The sequence below is a fragment of the Strongylocentrotus purpuratus genome, unplaced genomic scaffold, assembly GCF_000002235.5.
Source record: "Strongylocentrotus purpuratus isolate Spur 01 unplaced genomic scaffold, Spur_5.0 spur5_scaffold_4, whole genome shotgun sequence".
In the NCBI taxonomy this organism is placed as follows: Eukaryota; Metazoa; Echinodermata; class Echinoidea; order Camarodonta; family Strongylocentrotidae; genus Strongylocentrotus; species Strongylocentrotus purpuratus.
The window spans coordinates 16,905,953-16,925,189 of NW_022145610.1; the positions used below are offsets into that span (position 1 = coordinate 16,905,953).

At 39.5% G+C, this 19,237-nt stretch overlaps 1 protein-coding gene across 1 annotated transcript; it reads left to right on the forward strand.

Annotated features, from left to right (window-relative positions):
• Positions 1 to 9,168: 9,168 nt before the first annotated feature.
• On the forward strand, positions 9,169 to 17,398 carry LOC105443750 (cell wall protein DAN4-like). Its single transcript, XM_011677313.1, has 3 exons — positions 9,169 to 9,207; positions 16,654 to 17,070; positions 17,108 to 17,398. The coding sequence occupies exons 1-3, from the start codon at positions 9,169 to 9,171 to the stop codon at positions 17,396 to 17,398; spliced, it is 747 nt and encodes a 248-aa protein (XP_011675615.1).
• Positions 17,399 to 19,237: the final 1,839 nt, after the last annotated feature.

The window sequence follows — 19,237 nt, forward strand, 5'->3', positions numbered from 1 at the left end:
AAAATGCAACAAAACATAATATTACGAATGAGAGCGAGTATTCAAAAGGGCAAAAGGCAAAAGATTGTATGTGGATGAAGGTATGAACAAAGCTATTCGAAACGTCATGGAATGGAGTAAATTAAAGAGTGGAAGAGATAGAGAGAATGGAAAGAAGGATATATAAAAAGAGAGAGAGAGCGAGAGAGAGAGAGAGAGAGAGAGACAACAAAACATGGACAAACATAATAGAGCAAGAAAATATAAGATACACACTTGTACCGAAAGGGGAAAGAATCCAATGCAAATAATTAGATCATATAGATAAAATGACTCGAGGAAAGAGAGGAAAGACGGAGTAGTTGGAGAGAGAGAGAGAGAGAGAGATGTAGAGATATTTTCCCGAGGAAAGCTCGTAATAGGAGTATCACTTTCATATTAATATTTGCCTAAGTGCCTTTGCGTTCGGTTATAATTACAAAGAGAGAAAAATATGAACTGGTTCGGGGCTGTTAATGGGCGCTAATGCACTGCTCTCAAAGGCTGCTTCCCCTGCATATCGCAGAGAGGGAGAGAGGGGGAAAGACAAGGTGAAATGGAGGATGAAAACACATATGAAATACGCTTTTTAATGGCCTCTTGTTTGCCTTTTATTCCAATATAGGGATTATTTTCATATCGGAAATCAATCAATGTGAGTTAGGGCATTTAATTAAAAAAAATATTTGATGTTTCAATTTGATAATGGAGCCGTGGAAAGCGACGCTCTCTCAATCTCACAAGGACAGAGTAAAGAGCGGCCTATTTGTAATTGTATCCGTTTACATTAGGTGAAAATGAGTTATGAATTATTCCATTGTTACCACAAGTTATCTAATACGAGAATATGACTCGGAAATATATGAAAAGAAAAAAGAAACAAGAGAAGTTGAGTTCATGGCTACAATATGACTTTGCTTTCATCGTCTCAATATTAGACATTGAAATTCTTAGGAACATAATTGTAATCATCACTGCGTATGGAGAAGGGAGAAACAATTTGATTTTCCATAATTAATCGAGAAACGAAACACGTGGGAAAAAACCTAGCCCACTGGTTATTAGGGACATTTAAAAGTAACAAAAGAAAAAGCGAGAATCAAAATGTGTGCATTTGGTCTCATAATTAAACTCTTGCTTCAGATGAGCAAATCTTTTCAAATCAAACGATTATTATCTCTAAATGCATGTACGCATGCATGCCCGTGTGTTTTGGTTGAATTCAACAGAACAAAGTCACAGAAATTCATGGTCGGTAAGAAGCATCTATTAAAAAGTATTGACATTATTGATTATAAAAGTTACTCTGCCCTTAGTAAAGTTTGATTTAGATAATTATTTCCTGCTCATTCATTATTCCTTGCACAGGCCTCCAGAGGATAATTGTAATCATTTCGTCGGAGATCACAAACAAATTGGCTAATTTCAATTGCCTTGGAAATATGAATTTTGATTACTAATTTTGTTGTAAAAGATCATTCCATATGTATGTACGCTTCATATTATAAGCCAAAATAAATTAAAATTTTCTTCTGCATATGTTGCATCAATGTAGAAAGAGATTAATTAATTCTGCAATATGGTTTGATAATTGCTGAATAAATTAGAGAGGTAATTAACTTTGTTCCAGTTACATCAGTAAAAAGCATCAATATGAGATTAAAATCATGAAAAACAAGTGCATATGTTGCATCAATGTAGGAATAGATTCATTACTTATGCAATATGGTGTATGTGATTAGTGCTTAAAAAATTAGAGAGGTATTAATTAATTTTGTTCCAGTTACATCGGTGAAAAGCATCAATATGAAATTAAAATTATGCAAAAGTGCAAATGTTGCATCAATGTAGAAAGAGATTTATCACCAATCGTGTAAAATAATACTTGTAGAAATGGGAACTGACACGTGGCAGATCTATCCATCATTATCATTGATTTATGGGGTTAGTTTCAAACATTGTTGCTTTCCATTCATCAAAAGGCTACATCCATCCAGATTTAACGACATGTCATGGTGCCCCAATATAGATCAGATTGGACTTGGCCCGGGCTTGAGGTGTCGAGCTCGTCAGCTCGGCTACACTACCATCCCGCGGCGAAGACAAACTCTAAACCCGGACTAATTATGGACCTTGACAATGTGTGTCAATCAGTCTTTACAACCAACACCTCTCGACTAATTGGTTATTCTTATTGAAGAGGCTGCCCCTCCCACTCCAAAGCTTTAAACAAGACCACACAATGGTGGAGGAGGGTTAGGAATAACGGTTAACTGGTACCCTTCATCACGTCACTCAAACTAGGAGTCTTCTCGAGATGTATTACATCCAACCACTTCCTAACAGTTAGGCCATCCCATGATCTATTCTTAGGATTTTAACATTCTTCCGCATTACCAATTAAAAAGAAACTCGGGGTTAAAAACAGATGATGTTTGTCCGGAGATCTGTTTATTCTTGAAGGACTCGACTCGATGGGCTCCTCCCATTAAGTGACGAGCCTGGGTACACCTCAAGACGTCACTCAAAACACCTGACATCATGTCAAGCAGCATCCTGGTCCATTGTAAACAGTTTCACTACCAGGACCCCAGGACTCCACCATTACGATACCAACCCACTCATTCATCAACCCTCCTCAATCTCAAACTTCTTCGGCCCTATCTATCTCCCGCGCTGTCAATATATTTCTTCTTTCCCCTTTCCTTTCCACTCCCTTCCTCGCATCTCCCCTCCTCAAATAACCTTCTCAACTATTTATCCTCCTCCCCCTCCCCTCCACCTATTCCTCCTCCTCCTCCTCCTCCTCCTCCTCCTCCTCCTCCACCACCTCCTCTTCCTCCCCTCCCCTCCTTCTCCTCCCATCCCAGTGATTGGTGTGGTAGCAGGTGGCCTTCACAACGCTGATAGAAACATGAAAACTGCTTTCATCCAACCAAATGAACCAAGGTCTATGCTAATGGATGAGTTATCATGACATGAGCAACTGACACTTAGTCATTTTTTGGCACAAATCGCTAATACAAAATGCAATAAAGAGAGATATGTATGTATGCAAACGCCAGAAAATATATTTGTGGATTACGTCCTAAGACTGTGCAATGAAGTTTTTAAGATACAGCCCTGGGTTGTGTCATCTAAAGATAGCAGCAAAATATCTTCTTCTTTTTTAATAAAAAAAAAACCCTACACTGGAACATGAAGTGCAAGAAAATTACATTTCACAAAGTGGTACTCTGCAAAAGTGCTAATAGTAGTAGGGTCTTTGAGAGAATGCAGTCTTCGTTTAGAGACAAGACAAAAATAAACACGAAAGTGGACAATCACATTCCCCTATTTAAGTGTCGGGACGAAATGACATTATCGATTAGAATGTGGACAGATAATGAGCAACCTGATACAGCTAGCCCTCATTATGCCTTATTAAGAGATCATGTTGAGACCAAAAATCGATAACATTATTGTCAGCATGGTCTTCAATCACGAACAAAGTGGAACCCCTTAGCACGGAGTGCAGACCGTGGGGGTAACAAGGCCGGGACACCATCTGCCCCCTTTTATCAAGATTGCATAAAAAGGGGGTAATAGATCTTTTAAAATTGAGAATGTAACCATTTTTCTTACTTCCATGAATGCAAAGTGCTTTTATTGATTTTCTAAGGTACTGCCTAAAAGGTTGGATAGTTAATGGATATAATGGCATCCACCTTTTCCTAAATTGTGGGTCCACTTCAAGGAAAGTAGTTCTATTTTCTCGAAAAAATTGTAAGTAAGAATGCCATCCATACGATTGAACACATCATTTTGATAGTTATCATATTTTGTTAAAACTGAAATCACTGCAAAGCCTATAAACCACGTGCACGTATCTAGATCTTGTCTGTTAAATTCTAATGTAGAGCTGTGTGAACTAAATACCACTTACAATGTGCACGATTCTTACGGGTAATTATTTTATTCATTTCTTCACAGCGAAACGAACTTAACTGAACAGAGTTGTTGAAATGGAAACAGCGTCGAACAAGAGAATTGTGAACCCCACATTGCCCTACCCTCATGCATGGAGGCACAAGCTATTTATCGTCTCTATGCTAACTGGTAGCATGCTGTCCCTCCTGTTTACCTTGCGTAGGACCTCCTACCAGAGGTATTCCACCATTTTTACACCATCGGTATAAGGAGCTGGTATTGAAGACACCACATCCTACGGCTTTATGGCTCTCTCTGCCAAGATAACAACACAACGCGTTAATTGCTTTGGGTCGAGCAAGCACGAGACAATCACATTACTAACACCTCGGGGTGATTCCGCGTCCTGGTAATGAGGTGAAAGGGGGCGTGAGCGGTGACAAGGGTAATAAGCCCTCATTAGCGAGCCACGTTAATACGCGGAGCCCCAGCAAGGTTGGGAGGACGACTGGTAGCTTGCACCCCTCCCCTCCATCTCGACTCCCTAATGATCGTAATTATCGTACATCTCCAGTATAGTTAATGCGTTCTGGCGATTGAATATAACAATTACACTGATGAACTCATTAGTGATTCGGAATATAGGTCATTACGGAGTACAGAAAGCAAATACGATACAATTTCTATAGGGAAACTTAGACCGGTTATAGAATTATAGCGGGCATTATGTACCAACAATAACTACAGTATATCCGTTCAGGAAAATACTGTATTAAAATGTTTGTGCTTATAATGCGAAAATGACTACTTAAATTTGATTGAAACATTAAATAGAAGAAACGCATGTTCAGTAGTTTGGCTTTGAGTATTCTTTTGAAATGTATATCTGGCTGATTGCCAGTGGGACGAATAACCACAATTTTTTGTTGGGAAATTATGGAAATCATTTCGTCACGCAATCCCAAATTTGCGAATGCCATAATGCCTGGGCCATTTGGTTTGTTTACCATCCGTTCTTTAACCAAAGAATTGTTACCTTTAATTGCAAAATTCACATGATTATTGTTTGATACCAGTCACCGTATACCTATTTCCGTCTTCTACCTCCTCACGAGGAAGGCGCCTGGCTATGCTCCATCGTCAATGGTTCTTTGTCGTCTTGAGAAGGGGCTTCTCTCCAAAGAGAAAGGCAGAAATCACCGTGAGAATGTAAGCATTCTACCCACCTTTGATGTGGGTTGGTGACAATGGGTGCTATGATTGTTTCGAGGGGTAATTGGACTGGTATGGATTGGTAGATGATCCCGGAATCATTACCCCTGCAAGTGTAATTGGCGCTCCCTTACAGCACCGCCCTATTGTTCATTGCTTTTTACGAGACGGCATTTACAGGAGGATAATAAAGGTTCACTGAAATGGAAATACAAGAAGACAATAAGATCACAGCGGTATCGTCATAGCTGGACCAGTTCGGTTGAAATATACCCCCATTGGTCTCAAAACCTTTTATCATGCTCGCACGGGATTGATTAATTCGCCTCCAATACAAATAAGCTCGAATTCTGCTCATTATTTTCTCTCTCGTTTTCGCTCGTTCTTTCACTATTTTCTTGCTACTTTCTGAGTCACTCCATAATATCTCAATCATTCAGAAGTCATCCGATATCATTCTAGGTTTGGAAAAGGAAAGAAAATCCACGAATATTGCCGGATTCGACGAAATTGATTTACGACTTTGTTCACAGTTTCCTGAATAAATAAAGATTTCGTCTGTATGAATACCAACATTCACTACATCTCAGTAGATTTTCCGAAACCCAATTACCGAGAACAAAGAACAGAAAAGATAATTTGAACGCTCAGCTCAACTTCGATGATAAACATTCAATTACTATGCAAATTATTTTAAGCTACAGATGGTACCCGGAGCCCATTACAATGCATGATTGAAATTAAAAGTAATATCAGAAAGGCAAAATTTAATTTCCATATTAATCATTGTTTATAACCGTTGCTTATAATCAAAAATATAATCTGTATAAAATGGATATTTCGTCTGGCGGTTTGATTTTTATAATGAGATATAGTCATGTATGATTGAAGAAAATTCATAGAATTCGTGGAACAAGCCTATTCAGGCTAGCGATATCCCATTCGTCAAAACCGCATAATAAGTCATATTGACATTAAAATGAAATTCAATGAGAATGAGCAAGATAAGATAATAACTACCAGGTACTTCTATACATTCCATGTATGTAATGCCGCTTTACTTACAGGTAATACAAAGTTTTGGTAAATTTTGAAAATTGGGTGGAAAGTGGTTCTTTACAATTTTGATATATTTGGATGCCCCTGTGGATATATTATAAGCACTAGAAAATGTAGACCCTAAAACACTTCTGCTTTCAAGAAAATTTGAATACAACAATTTACCGGTGCTCCCGGTAAATTATGATAAATTTGAAATAGCGCCTACGGCCGTACAATGGTAGCTGCTACCATGAAAATTTCAGAATATGTAGTTGTGATATATAATTTCCAAACGGGAATGGCTAATCGGTCGATTGTAGTCAAGAAACATTGTTGTATAGCTTAATTAATATCTTGACCTTGAGAGGGAGCTATACAACATAAAGAGGTTATTATTTACAATTTCATAACTTTAGACTCGATTACAACCGCGACAACGATAACTGAATATTGTAGGATGGTATATGCTTCCAATATATTCATTTGAACCAAATTCATAAACATATACCAAAACTTTGTATTACCTTTAACAATGGGTTCGATAATCAGGTACTCGTTTCCTTGTTTTACCCTCGTCCAACCATGATAAAACTATTTTATAATTGTTATCCCACGTGACACGTCACGTGATAACTATTGGTCGTGTTATGGTTTCATGCAAGGCATCGACTGACAATAATATCTCGTTATGGGTGGCAATTATCTCCTCCGTCCACGCATTTATCATTTAATATCGCAATATGTCGTGCTTGTATGATTTCGAAAAGTAATTAATCGTTCAGTTACTCCACCATGTCGTTAACCGTACAGTGACGTTGAAAAAAAAAATTCTACCCTGCGTATCTCCGAGTTAGAAAAGAGTATGACTATGAGTATGAACATAATTAGGTATTGTAAGTCTGATTTTAAAGAGTACACGTTGCGCCATAAAGTGATTTTTGTCCCCCTCTCTCTCTCTCTCCCTCTCCCGTTGACTTGTATGTGTTGAAGCCTTACACTTGTTTTGTTTTCCATTCTCCACAAACCTCTGTAAATATATCATAGGACATCGAATCATGCTTAATTACCCCCATGCATTCATACAACCGCATAATTACACTATATTAGAAACATTATGATTATCATGATTCTGAGTGAAAATATAGACGAGCTGACGTCATAACTGAACCCATGGATATGAATTTGTATTTTTACATGAATTTACGACGTGTTTCGGTGGCTGTTATCACTGTATTCAGCATAACGAATCTGATCTAAGTAAAGTGCATAGATGGGAGGTTATTAATATGCAGAGAGCAGATCTTGAGTGCACTTTCGAACTTCAATGTTGCCCCACAGATAGAGAATGCCGCCTGAAAAGCATGTCGGTGTACACAAAGTACATGTTCCCCAAGCATCCTGCATGTTCGTTTGATAATGGTATTGAATCAGTGAATATTTTGCATTTTCAAAGCAGTGTATTTTCATGTTTTGTAATGATATAATCAGACATATAATATACTATGAGCAGCATGTTATGATACATTTATTATTCAGCTTGTTCCATTCAAGTCCACCTAATTGGTCATGTTGATTTTTATTGAAAGAAATATGAAGGGGAGTTTTTTTACGAATTGATTCCATGATCTTCCAAAGAGTAGTGATAATGGAAGTTCAGAGGTCATAGATTGAAATAAATTGTGGTGATCGAAATCATCCAACTCCTCTAATCCAACCAACATTTTAAAAATACAGAGTGACTGGCCAAATACTGATAGATTCATATCGGTATGATCGCACATGAGATATCGATGGTCATGCAATTGAATAAAATGAAAGTAGTCTGCCACAAATAGAAATCGCACAGATTTTCAGAAAAGATCGCCAACATTTTTAATGCATTACTCGCGCGATATAGGAGCGGAATAGTGGAACATGAAACTGATTTCCTCGGGCTAATATTCATACATTCACCATTCAGAAAGTATCGGATTTGAATGGGTAACAATACCCGAAAGAAAGGCACCACAAAAAGGGCCTCATGAAAACAAATCTATCTTGGAATATTGCGGGAGATTTCCCCTGGTTGGTGAGCGATTGACGCATTTCGAGCGATGTCGATACAGCCATCTTTTTACTGAGGCAGGTGCCGAGTTGGCCATGTTTAGAGTAAAGTGCTTTTCCTTAGATAAATGGCTGATTAGAAGCCGCGAGTGTGATTTCAACGAACCCTCCATCAACTAATTCATCAAGTGCGAAACCTTTTAAAACGACCAGTGTGGGCTGTTTTATCTGATCAATACCTACTCTTCCTCAAACACCGGAGAGCTGCGAAAACGGAATAAAAAGGAGTGAAAGCAAATTTTAAAAAGTGTTAGGAAGATAATCTGGGTAAGGGCTTAATACGATTGCATCCCATTGAGAGGTGGAACAAAATCCATTACCGAGAGCACTTGAAATTATAAAAATCAATTAGGGGTAACCTTAGAGAGGTATCAGGGGAGATCCACCTACCTTTGTCTACAATCTGGCTCCTATCCTGAGTATGAGACATGTTTGTTGATGGCGGGCTCATCGAAGGGGTATAAGCGAGGGTTGGTTCTGTGTATGCACAGGTGCACAATGCCTATTATTAAAACTCGATATAATAATCTATTCACGTCGTTCGTCCCTCCTTGTTCAATCAGCTTCGTCGGATTTGAGAGGTCGACAGTTATTTTGCAATTACGTCGCCTTTCTTCTGAAAATCCTTCTTGAAATCTTGAGATCTTGAAATGTAATCCTTTCCAAGATTAAAAATCACAATGAAAAATAGTCGTCAGGAAGAGAGAAAATGTTCCACTGTTAGCAAATATTTATTTTATCTCCTCTATAAAAAAATAAAGATTGGTATGAAAGAGTTGCGGAGAGGGTAATATCTTTCACTCGGTATGAAAATATGCCGTACAAAGATGTACAAAGAGGCAATGCAGACAGTCACTATGGCAGCTCCTCGCTGGCAATCCTAAGATGACGAAGAAGACGGAGAGTGAGATGCTCCTGATGAATGTATTTTTATGTCGGAGATGATCCGAGCTTCTAACATCTAATGAAGGATACGGGGTAGGCAGACCGATGAAATGCACCGATACTTTATCTACTCTTCGCTGGATTGAATGGACCCGTAATGAATTAAACTCGGGCTCCGTAACCAAACCTTTGTCGGCCCTTACAATAGGCAGAGAAAATAGACCCCTCTCTTTGCGCTCCTCCACAAATTGGAGTGGAGTGTTTACCAATTTTCCGAACTCGCGCTAATGACATACACCGCAATTGAGTTGGCTTGATTAAACTCAAAGGAGGGTTAAAGGGGGCAGGGAAAAAACGAAGGGGGGAAATCAGTGGTGGTAATTAACTTGCATCGAATTAGATTGAATAACTGAATGAGGCGGGAAACACTATGTAAACAAAAATCTCATTAAGTTAGTTTCATTTAGCTGCTATCAGACGGCACAGCGGGTTCATTAGCGAAACACTGGCAATGAATTCAAGCTGACTCTCGGCGACGTGATTCCTTGAAATAACTCTGCATAACACTGAAGTAAGACGAGAGCGGAATGGAATTAATCAGAGTTTCATTCAATGATATCAGATGATACTAGGCTGAAATAAAGCCCGGGTTCACTCCACTGTTCACTCCAAGAAAGAATAAAGTCTGATTTATAGTTTGATCCCAGCATCCACGTTCACAAGAATCTCGTAAAGCAGATGTTGCAGGTAGAGAGAACGAGAGGTAGGGTATTCATCGACCGAAGGCGACTATACGAATGCTGCTCTTACCGAGAATCCCTCGCTATATATATTGGTGGAGTGATCTACCCGAAGTCTCTCGCATTGATTGACGGGTAGTGGGGCTTCTCCTGGAACTATAACGTGGGAGAATACTAGCATCAGAAGCCGTAGAAATGAAACATCAAAACCCTCGAGTAAACAAGAAACCTCTGAAGGTAAAACACGGCAGTCCAAAGCAACAGCACGCAACTCCGGAGCAATCAGCGAAAATGGTGGAAGGAGGAGCACACTTCAGAAGTCAAATCAACGCATAGAAGTGTGGATGTCTTCACGAGCTAGTGCTGCTTACATCGGGGAAGCTCCAGTCGCGTCAGCCAGAGCTTCTGGGGTTGAAATTTGTCAACGCCTCGTACAGACCGCGGCCGTTCTCGTCGCTGCTAGCGTCGTTTTTATCCACACAGAGTTCTGATTTTCAACAGTATTCTGATGACAATCCTTCACTTTTCCTTGCCTGACGGTTATGAACAATCCTCTTTCGTGGTAGTTGACTAAAAACGTGCAATTATCCGGGATTCTGAAAGCTCCTGGTTGTCAGATTCGTAGTTCCACGTTCAGTCCAACGCGATGCCGTAGATTCTCGCATAATATGCCTAGCACTGTGAATATAACACGGGGAAGTGGCACTGCATATTATACCGTTTGTTTACATGCAGTGTGTATAGTCTGTACACATTACGTACGGTGGGAGCTAGACGGCGATTTCGTCTGCTGCAAGCTGCTAGTCATAGGTGCGTGCGCAGCTCGAGAGAGAGAGAGAGAGAGAGAGAGAGCACCCCTAAACACAAGTCAACGATTCACGACGCTCGACGCTCGGCTTACCTCGTAATGAACTTGGCTCGACGGCGGGAAAGGAAAATTTGTTTGCGGTTTCTACACCATTATAATGGGCTCGTTCAGTCCGCTCACAAATTGAGGTTGTTTAATGAACCCAGGCATTGTTGTTAAAGTCTCCCCACTCTCCAGTCTTTCTCTCCGCCCTCTCTTTACACGATGTTGCCAATTTCATTTTAGAGGAGGAAAATGAGTTTAATGTCGAGTAATTGATGAGCCTCCTAATTTTATGTAGATTACGGAATGAAATCCATGTATAATTTGGCACCTCTCCTTCCCATTTATCATGTGATTTAAACCAGGTTATTGGAAGGAGAAGGGGGAAGGAGAAAAAGAATATGTTATCCATATTAATTAATTTTGAAAAACAAAATGAAAATGAATTATTTTAGATTCCCTTCTAATTATCAAAAAATGAATGGGTCACTTATAAGCTTAAGAAAAATGAATGGCTTGTCTGGGATCAAGCAAAATTAATTTTTCAGAAGATCTGAAGCAATAAATCAAATTCCCCACTAGTTAATAAATTAATTTCAAAAAACGAAATGAAAATTAATTATCTTCAATTCCCAAATAATTATCAAGAAATGACAAGGTCACTTAAAAATTAAAACAAATGAATGGCTTTTCAAGGATTAAGCAAAATTGAATTAAGAAGACCTGACCGCCCATGCACTGACATTGAAAATGAGGAAAACAAGAAGAAGATTAATGATAATACCTCATTACACGAACACCGTCATCGTTATAAGGATAATAACACACCAGAAGGCTAAATATGAAATAAGAAAATACAACTCGTCCCCCGAAAATAATAAGTTCTACTAATTATATGACTGATATTGATGTTCTGGCAAAAGACAAGAGTTTCCTAACAAAATGTCATCAGTAAATAAGCCAAACCGCCTTATTTATACGGGTGGATGACATGAAACATTATCATCATGAGCTTAACTCAAAAATAGGAATACTGGAGGTAAATCATCAAATTGATAAACACCCAAGTATCCTAATATTAAAGGTAAAGACCAGTTATGGTCATGCGATTGCATTGTGATAGAAACGTTGTGGAATCGATCAGAAAAGGTTGATCATCTAGCATCTAGCATCTGCAAGGTTCTGGAATCATCAAAATGATAAGAAATTTGGCCCATTCTTCGTAAAGTTACAAGCACTATACACAGAAAGATGTATATGGGACTACCCTATATCTCTCACAGACCATGAGAGAAACAAATTTACCAAATATATGAATTAGTAGGCGGTTTCCCGGCAAATTTTTTATCATCATGTATTAGTCAAAACATATTCTTTCACATGATTGGTAATGAGAGCTTCCATTTCATTTTTTGAAATTGGGGCGTTTCCAATACTGGTCTTTACCTTTAATGATGGCCAACAGAAAAAGGACCACCCCCCCCCCTCCCTTGTCATCGTCATAATTATGAGTTGGGGTATCATAATTTTATAGCCGCAATAATATGACAAATGGTTAATACTGGGGAAAAGATGAATGAGTGTCTTGGCGAAGTATAATTTGATGGGCGGGCAAACCAGAAAAAATGAACATGTAAAAGGCAAGGATGGGCAGTTTCTGGAACTTTGTCGGTATTATGACTACGTTGTGTTTTGGGGGTGGGCAGGCTGAAGCAACAATAACTCATCAGGAAGAAAATGGGGGTTGCAAGCTCTCTTGATACCCGCCATTTTCCTCTCACGGTGCACCCGCTCTCGACACCCTAATCAATTACCGTCCCGTCCGTCTCAAGACCAGCCAATAAACGAACCCTCGTTACAGGGTTAATGTAGTCGTGGATTAAAGACCCTTTGCTGTATCTACTCGGACATCAACGGAGGGGGGTTCGTTTTAGAAAGTGGTCATTTGACAACATCGTAAAGCCTTACACACGGTTAAAGCCCCACTGTCCTACTTGTAGCTACTTGCTCCCTCTAAATATAGAAAACTTCCCCAATCGGTGCCTGTTGGTCCCCCATGATCCTCTTTTTCTTATGTTAGTTGAGAGCTGAGTTGATGAGATAGCCACCTGTCAGTGACCTGGCTGGGTGGTCTAATCCCTTCTGTATTGACGGTCTTTAATACACACGGTTAATGAAAACTTGGTTGAATTCGTGTAAATCGTAACGAACTAATAGAGTACTATATTATTTGTCACTTCGTTTATCTTTTTTTTTTAGGGGGGGGGGGGCGTTATTGGGGTTTTCCTGCCTATTTACCACCAAATTCACCCCCCCCCCAACAAAAAAAAAGGACATATTTTTATATATCACCATGTCCATAAACACATGAACAGACATACTTTTATCAGTTGCATATTCTTTAGTCGGTACTGAAGGGTAGAAACTGTCAGAATAGTTTCTCAAAAGGAATTACCTAACAATGCGTCCACCGAGATTTCCTATACAAGATGCAAATTTTGTCAAAATGGAAGCATCAAGACCAGGATTGCCAAAAGAAAATAAAGATTCTTCCTCATATTCTTGATTTTCCAAAGAAAACTTGATTTCCGGAAAGTCACACGGGCCCACTGATTGGCCACTGGAACGGCATAAGAAGAATAAAGTACACATTTAGTTTGTAAATATCTAATTACTTACATAAATAGTCAAATATTTCCACTACATTATTGTATCAAAAAACATGGATGGAACATGTATCTGTTATCATTTTGATGCAAATTATATGCCTAAACTATGATGTCGCATTGACAAAGCTTCATTTAAATTTCGTTTGTGCCAGCATTTTGAGGTTTATCTTTGACTTCGAGTTCTGAGAATCTCATCCGAGCCGTGAAACAGGTGCCCACAAATCTCCTCTCATTCTCCAACCACTCTGCCAGAATTTCTACAAAAGAAACCTTTCACGGGTTCGCGGAAAGAGACTAGTTGTCTCTCATTGGCCGTTTTGCTTCTTTCCACGATTCGTTAGGTACCAATATAACTCGAGTCATTTAGTGCCGCTTGGCAGGGCTCAGCTGCGCAGTGCGAACATAGACCGGTCATCATCGACGACCTCTATGAGAAACCCGGACAAGGGCAACCCCATCCTTAGTTTACAAAACCAAACCCTACAAACCAATTTTTACGTATTACTCGCTTCCCAAAGTAGCATTCCTTTAATGTTTTTCGCGAAAATATTAGATGGTTAAGAATGAAATATATTATGAATTGTCACGTCGTACATTTGTCAACATACCAACGCGCCGTGTCAAAGATTGTCAATCATGTTTATCTACGAGTATCAAACAAAGCATGATGATAGACCAACCCTTATTTGGATTTGGGGGCTCAAATCTACCTTAGTTATACTAAAGATGGGTTCGATATTTAAATGGAATTTGAGGAACGAATACAAATAGGGGCGACCGTGCACTTCAACACCATCACTGATTTGCACTTTCTCAATTATGTTTATTTATTAAACACGTGAATCCTTGGTATGGACAAATATTGTATCTACAAGTATGTAGTATACTCAATATTATTTGAACATTTGAAAAATTAATGAATCATCAAAAAATAAACGAATGATAAATAAGTGAACAGAATAACTATCAGGGATATTAAAAATCAATTAAAGATTCATGAGAATTGTACCCAGTGCCCAGGACTCTCTACGGCTGTATAATCCTTTCTTTCTCCATCGAGTATAATCGGATGTCATTTGCTTAGCTGGTCGTTGAGCGGCTAAGCAATGACGCACCTTCTTCTCCATGTTTTCTTTTTGCCATCAAATCGTGCCAAAAGGCCGTTTTCTCCGCATTTGCGCCTTCAATATTTACCCTCTGAAATAGAATTCAATGCAGTGCGTGTGCGTGAGGATGCTGAAGAGGGCGGTGTGAGAATTCCAAAACGGGAACAAAGTTGTTCCCTTTCAAAGATGACGAAATGACGAAGTGATATTCATCCCGGAAGCCCCGTCAGGTGACGACCCGGAAGATAACTTCTAGGGTCATAACCATGGGCGTCATCCATTGATGGCGTGAATCCATTTTGATTTTTTTGTGAGGTGCACATGCAATGAAAATGTTTTATTTTTTTCGAGTACGCTTTGATAACAAACTTATTTTATACACTATGTGTTATTATACAATGCGCCGCTCTTAACTTTAATAATAGTAAAAGTCTTTGGTTTGGTTTAATATGTTGCGGCTAAGAATGCATGTGTATACTTGTAAGTAAGCAACCAGTTCAATTCCATTTTCCTTCCTTTCCTTCCCACTCTTTCTTTGTAGTTTATTGATCTACCGTCTTGTACATAACATAAGAACGCGCAGCGCACAAAACGCAGGATTAATTTTACTCAAAATAAAAACCCAGATGGGAAAACAAAGTTTTTCATTTGATGGTGCAGCTTTTTGGAATAGTTTACCTAATTTGTTAAGAAATGCGCCATCAAATTCTTCATTTACTCTTTTGAATTGGCGTTATAATAATTTAAATCATTGAACTGGTCCATTGTGTTGTTTTTGTTTCTTTTCTTTTGTTCGAATATATTGTAACTGAATTCATTTTTTTTTCGATTTGGATTGTTCACACGAATATGGTTGTAAATTTTGTATTTATGTTGTAGGGCCTCTACGGAAAACAGTATTTAACTACTGATGGAGCCACCCTACTAAAAAGAGACTAATAAATAAATAAAATAAATAAAAGAAACGGAAACCATTAAAAGAGTTATTAATTCAAATTGATGGAATATTTGATATCGAAAAAGAACAATGGTTATTATGCAGTACCTTTTTTTCTTACTTCGTGGAGTTTGAAAGTGTATTGTTTTGAACGAATTCTAAGGTTTTTTTTTTTTTTTTTTTACATCTGTGAAGCTAAACTAGTTTTGTTTTTCTCCCCCCCCCTCCTCCTCCTCCTGCTTTTCCTCCTCCGCCTCCTTCTTCGTCACCTTCTTGTACTGCTTCTTCTCCGCCGTCGAGGTCATTTTCCCTTTATTTTTTCCTTCTACTTCTTCATATTATTCTTCTTCTATTTCTTATTCCCATAGTTAATAATTTCTTGTTGCCCCCTCCCATCATCTTCCATCTTTTCCCCTGCGTGGATTTTAAATTAGGCTTTTTCTTTTATTCCGTCTCCTACATCATGTACATCATTGTTTCTACGTCTTTTTCCTTTGTTTCTCATCCGCTTTCTTCAACTAGCATTTTTATTATGTATTTGTTCATCTTTTATTTTATTTCACTGTTAAATAACTTCTTCTTTTCTTCTCTTTCTTGTACGTCTTCGTCTCCCGCCTGCCCCTCCCTCTCTCTCTCTCTCTCTCTCTCTCTTTCTACATCTCTGTCGTAGTATAATTACTTTAGGTCTCTATTTGTATAGTTGTTTGTAAAGATTATTATTATTATTATTTATTATTAATTATATATCTCTTTTTCTTAGTCACAAAACGATGAATTCGCTATTTACATTTGTTAAGGTTTTTATTCTTTATAATCAAATCAGTCTGATGACCATGGACACTTATCATTTTAGTTATGCAAAACATTCCAAAGGACAAAAAAATATATAGTAATTTAGGTTAGTACGATGACCATGCACAAGTCGTAATAACAATTAATGAAAACGTGTTTATGCTCTCTTTGAAGCTCTACAGTGATTAGTTGATAATGGTACACAATTGCCGGAAGAAAAAAAGCTCGGAACAGCCGGAAGAAAACAGAACCAGAACGAACGGGTTCAAGATTTTATTAAGCATTCTAGAAAATGGGAGGGGCTGACACCAGGGGCGTACGCAGGTGGGTGTGTTTTTTTTGTGGAAAAAAATGAATACTCCTGAAATGAAAATGAAAACAGACCAAATAGCAGACCGACAGCACATCGACAGCACACCGACAACCGACCGACAGCACAGCGACAGCACACCGACAACAGACCGACAGCACACCGACAACCGACCGACAGCCCACCGAAAGCAGACCAACAACACACCGACAACAGACCGACAACACACCGACAACCGACCGACAGCCTACCGATAGCAGACCAACAACACACCGACAACAGACCGACAGCACACCGACAACCGACCGACAGCCTACCGATAGCAGACCAACAACACACCGACAACAGACTGACAGCACACCGACAACCAACCGACAGCCCACCTACATCAGACAAACAGCACACCGACAACAGACTGACAGCACACCGACAACCGACCGACAGCGCACCGACAGCACACCAACAACAGACCGACAGCACACCGACAACCGACCGACAGCCCACCGACAGCAGACCAACAACACACTGACAACAGACTGACAGCACACCGACAACCTACCGACAGCCCACCGACAGCAGACCAACAGCACACCGACAACCGACCGACAGCGCACCGACAGCACACCAACAACAGACTGACAGCACACCGACAACCAACCGACAGCCCACCTACATCAGACCAACAATACACCGACAACAGACTGACAGCACACCGACAACCGACCGACAGCGCACCGACAGCACACCAACAACAGACCGACAGCACACCGACAACCGACCGACAGCCCACCGACAGCAGACCAACAACACACTGACAACAGACTGACAGCACACCGACAACCTACCGACAGCCCACCGACAGCAGACCAACAGCACACCGACAACAGACTGACAGCACACCGACAGCAGACCGACAACAGACCACAAGTGTATCAAATGGTTACGTGGAAATGCTATAAAAATATTTAAAGGACCAGCAGGAAGAGCAGTATTTTAAACTAGTGTTTTGACTAACCTCGGTAAGTTTTTTAGATAGTCGAAATTGTTCGGCATACTATTTTCAGATCCGTACAGAATTTTGTGTATACAGTTAAAACTAAATAATTCATACGTCTTGTAAATGTTATGTGTTTGGTGTTTTTCATAACTCAAGAATGAGAAGTGGACTGGTTGAATTAGGGCCTTTTTTTTAAATACTTTAAAATGTTCTGTTTGATATCATATCCGGACACCTATCCCATGGACATCCACCCCCGGATAACCACCCCTAGGATAACCACCCTCTAGGACAACTACCCCCTAGGACAACTACTCCCTAGGGCAACCACCCTCTAGGACGACAGTTTATTTCATGAAACATTTTCTTGCAGTTATTTGCAGTATTTGTGATCCGTACCAAGCAAGCCTTCAAACAAACAATGCTTTTGATTTAGATGAAATATAATTATATAGATTGAGGCTTATCTATCTCCAGCATCAATCACACAACGGTGGCCATTGTTTGAAATAGGAGCTTCAAATTATCTAAGGCAGGGGCGGATCCAGCATTTAATATGGGGAACAACCAAAAAATAAATAAATTGATTTTGTCATGTTTATGTCGTTTGGGAATGCCTGATTTGGTTTTAAAGGGGCACTGACCGGTTGCGCCCCCCCCCCCTAAAAAAAAAATTTAAAAAATCGGCCAACAAACGAGCGAAAGTTTTTAATTCAAATTTGCCACACCTCGGTCGAAAGAGGCAAAATGTGTAATACTAATACAAATCTGGAATTATATAGCGCCTAATACGACCTTTGCTTTTCAAGTCACTTGGAATCGAACCTCCAAGTACATATAAAGTCGACATTATAGGACACCATCACTGAAATCTTTGTTCACCTTGGTCCTCAAAGTTCACGTCTTGATGGACAGCAAATATAACTCATCATATCTCAGACTGCATTCGTGAGTGTCGTCTCGAGTCGTTTTGAGTGGGATCATGCTCGTGGCAGTGAAGTAGCATAATAATGTTCACTATATTTTAATCAAACTCTCATCAGATACGCATGCATGTCATAGGCGAATCCGAAGTCGAAAATTAATTTTCTCGCAACTACTGTCTGGAGGTGCATCTCGAATATTTTATTTCTTCCCCGTTTCCTGTCTTTCTCATTCTCGTGCAATTTACCGGTGAAAATCAAGATTGATTCTTCCCCCTTTGTTCAAGAGAATGAGATATATTGAATCTACCTTAGCGCTTTCATAAGGCAGGGAGGTAATTCAAGATTGAATCTTTGTTCCGTTCGCCCCAGGCTGCCTTAAAATGAAGGCGTCTGCTTACCAAGTCGAAGCAGGTATGAATATTGCTCTTCTTGTTACACCCTTGCTCCTTAATTCTTCCCCTTCTCTTTCCCCCTCTCTCTCTCTCTTTTTCTCTTTCTCTCTCTCTCTTTCCCTCTTAGTAAGAAAGAACCAAAGCCCTTTACTGCCTGCCTTTCACCGCCGAGTTCCGATAACAATTATGTCCACGACGAGGAGGGGAACTCTGGCGAAATACCGATTCTAAACGATCGATACTCATTTTATTTGGCTGGCAACAGAAATACGTTCGACTTTCAACGCACGCATTTACGCGCGCTTCTGATTACCATAGCCGCCAGCGCCAAACCAGTGTCGAGTGCCCCA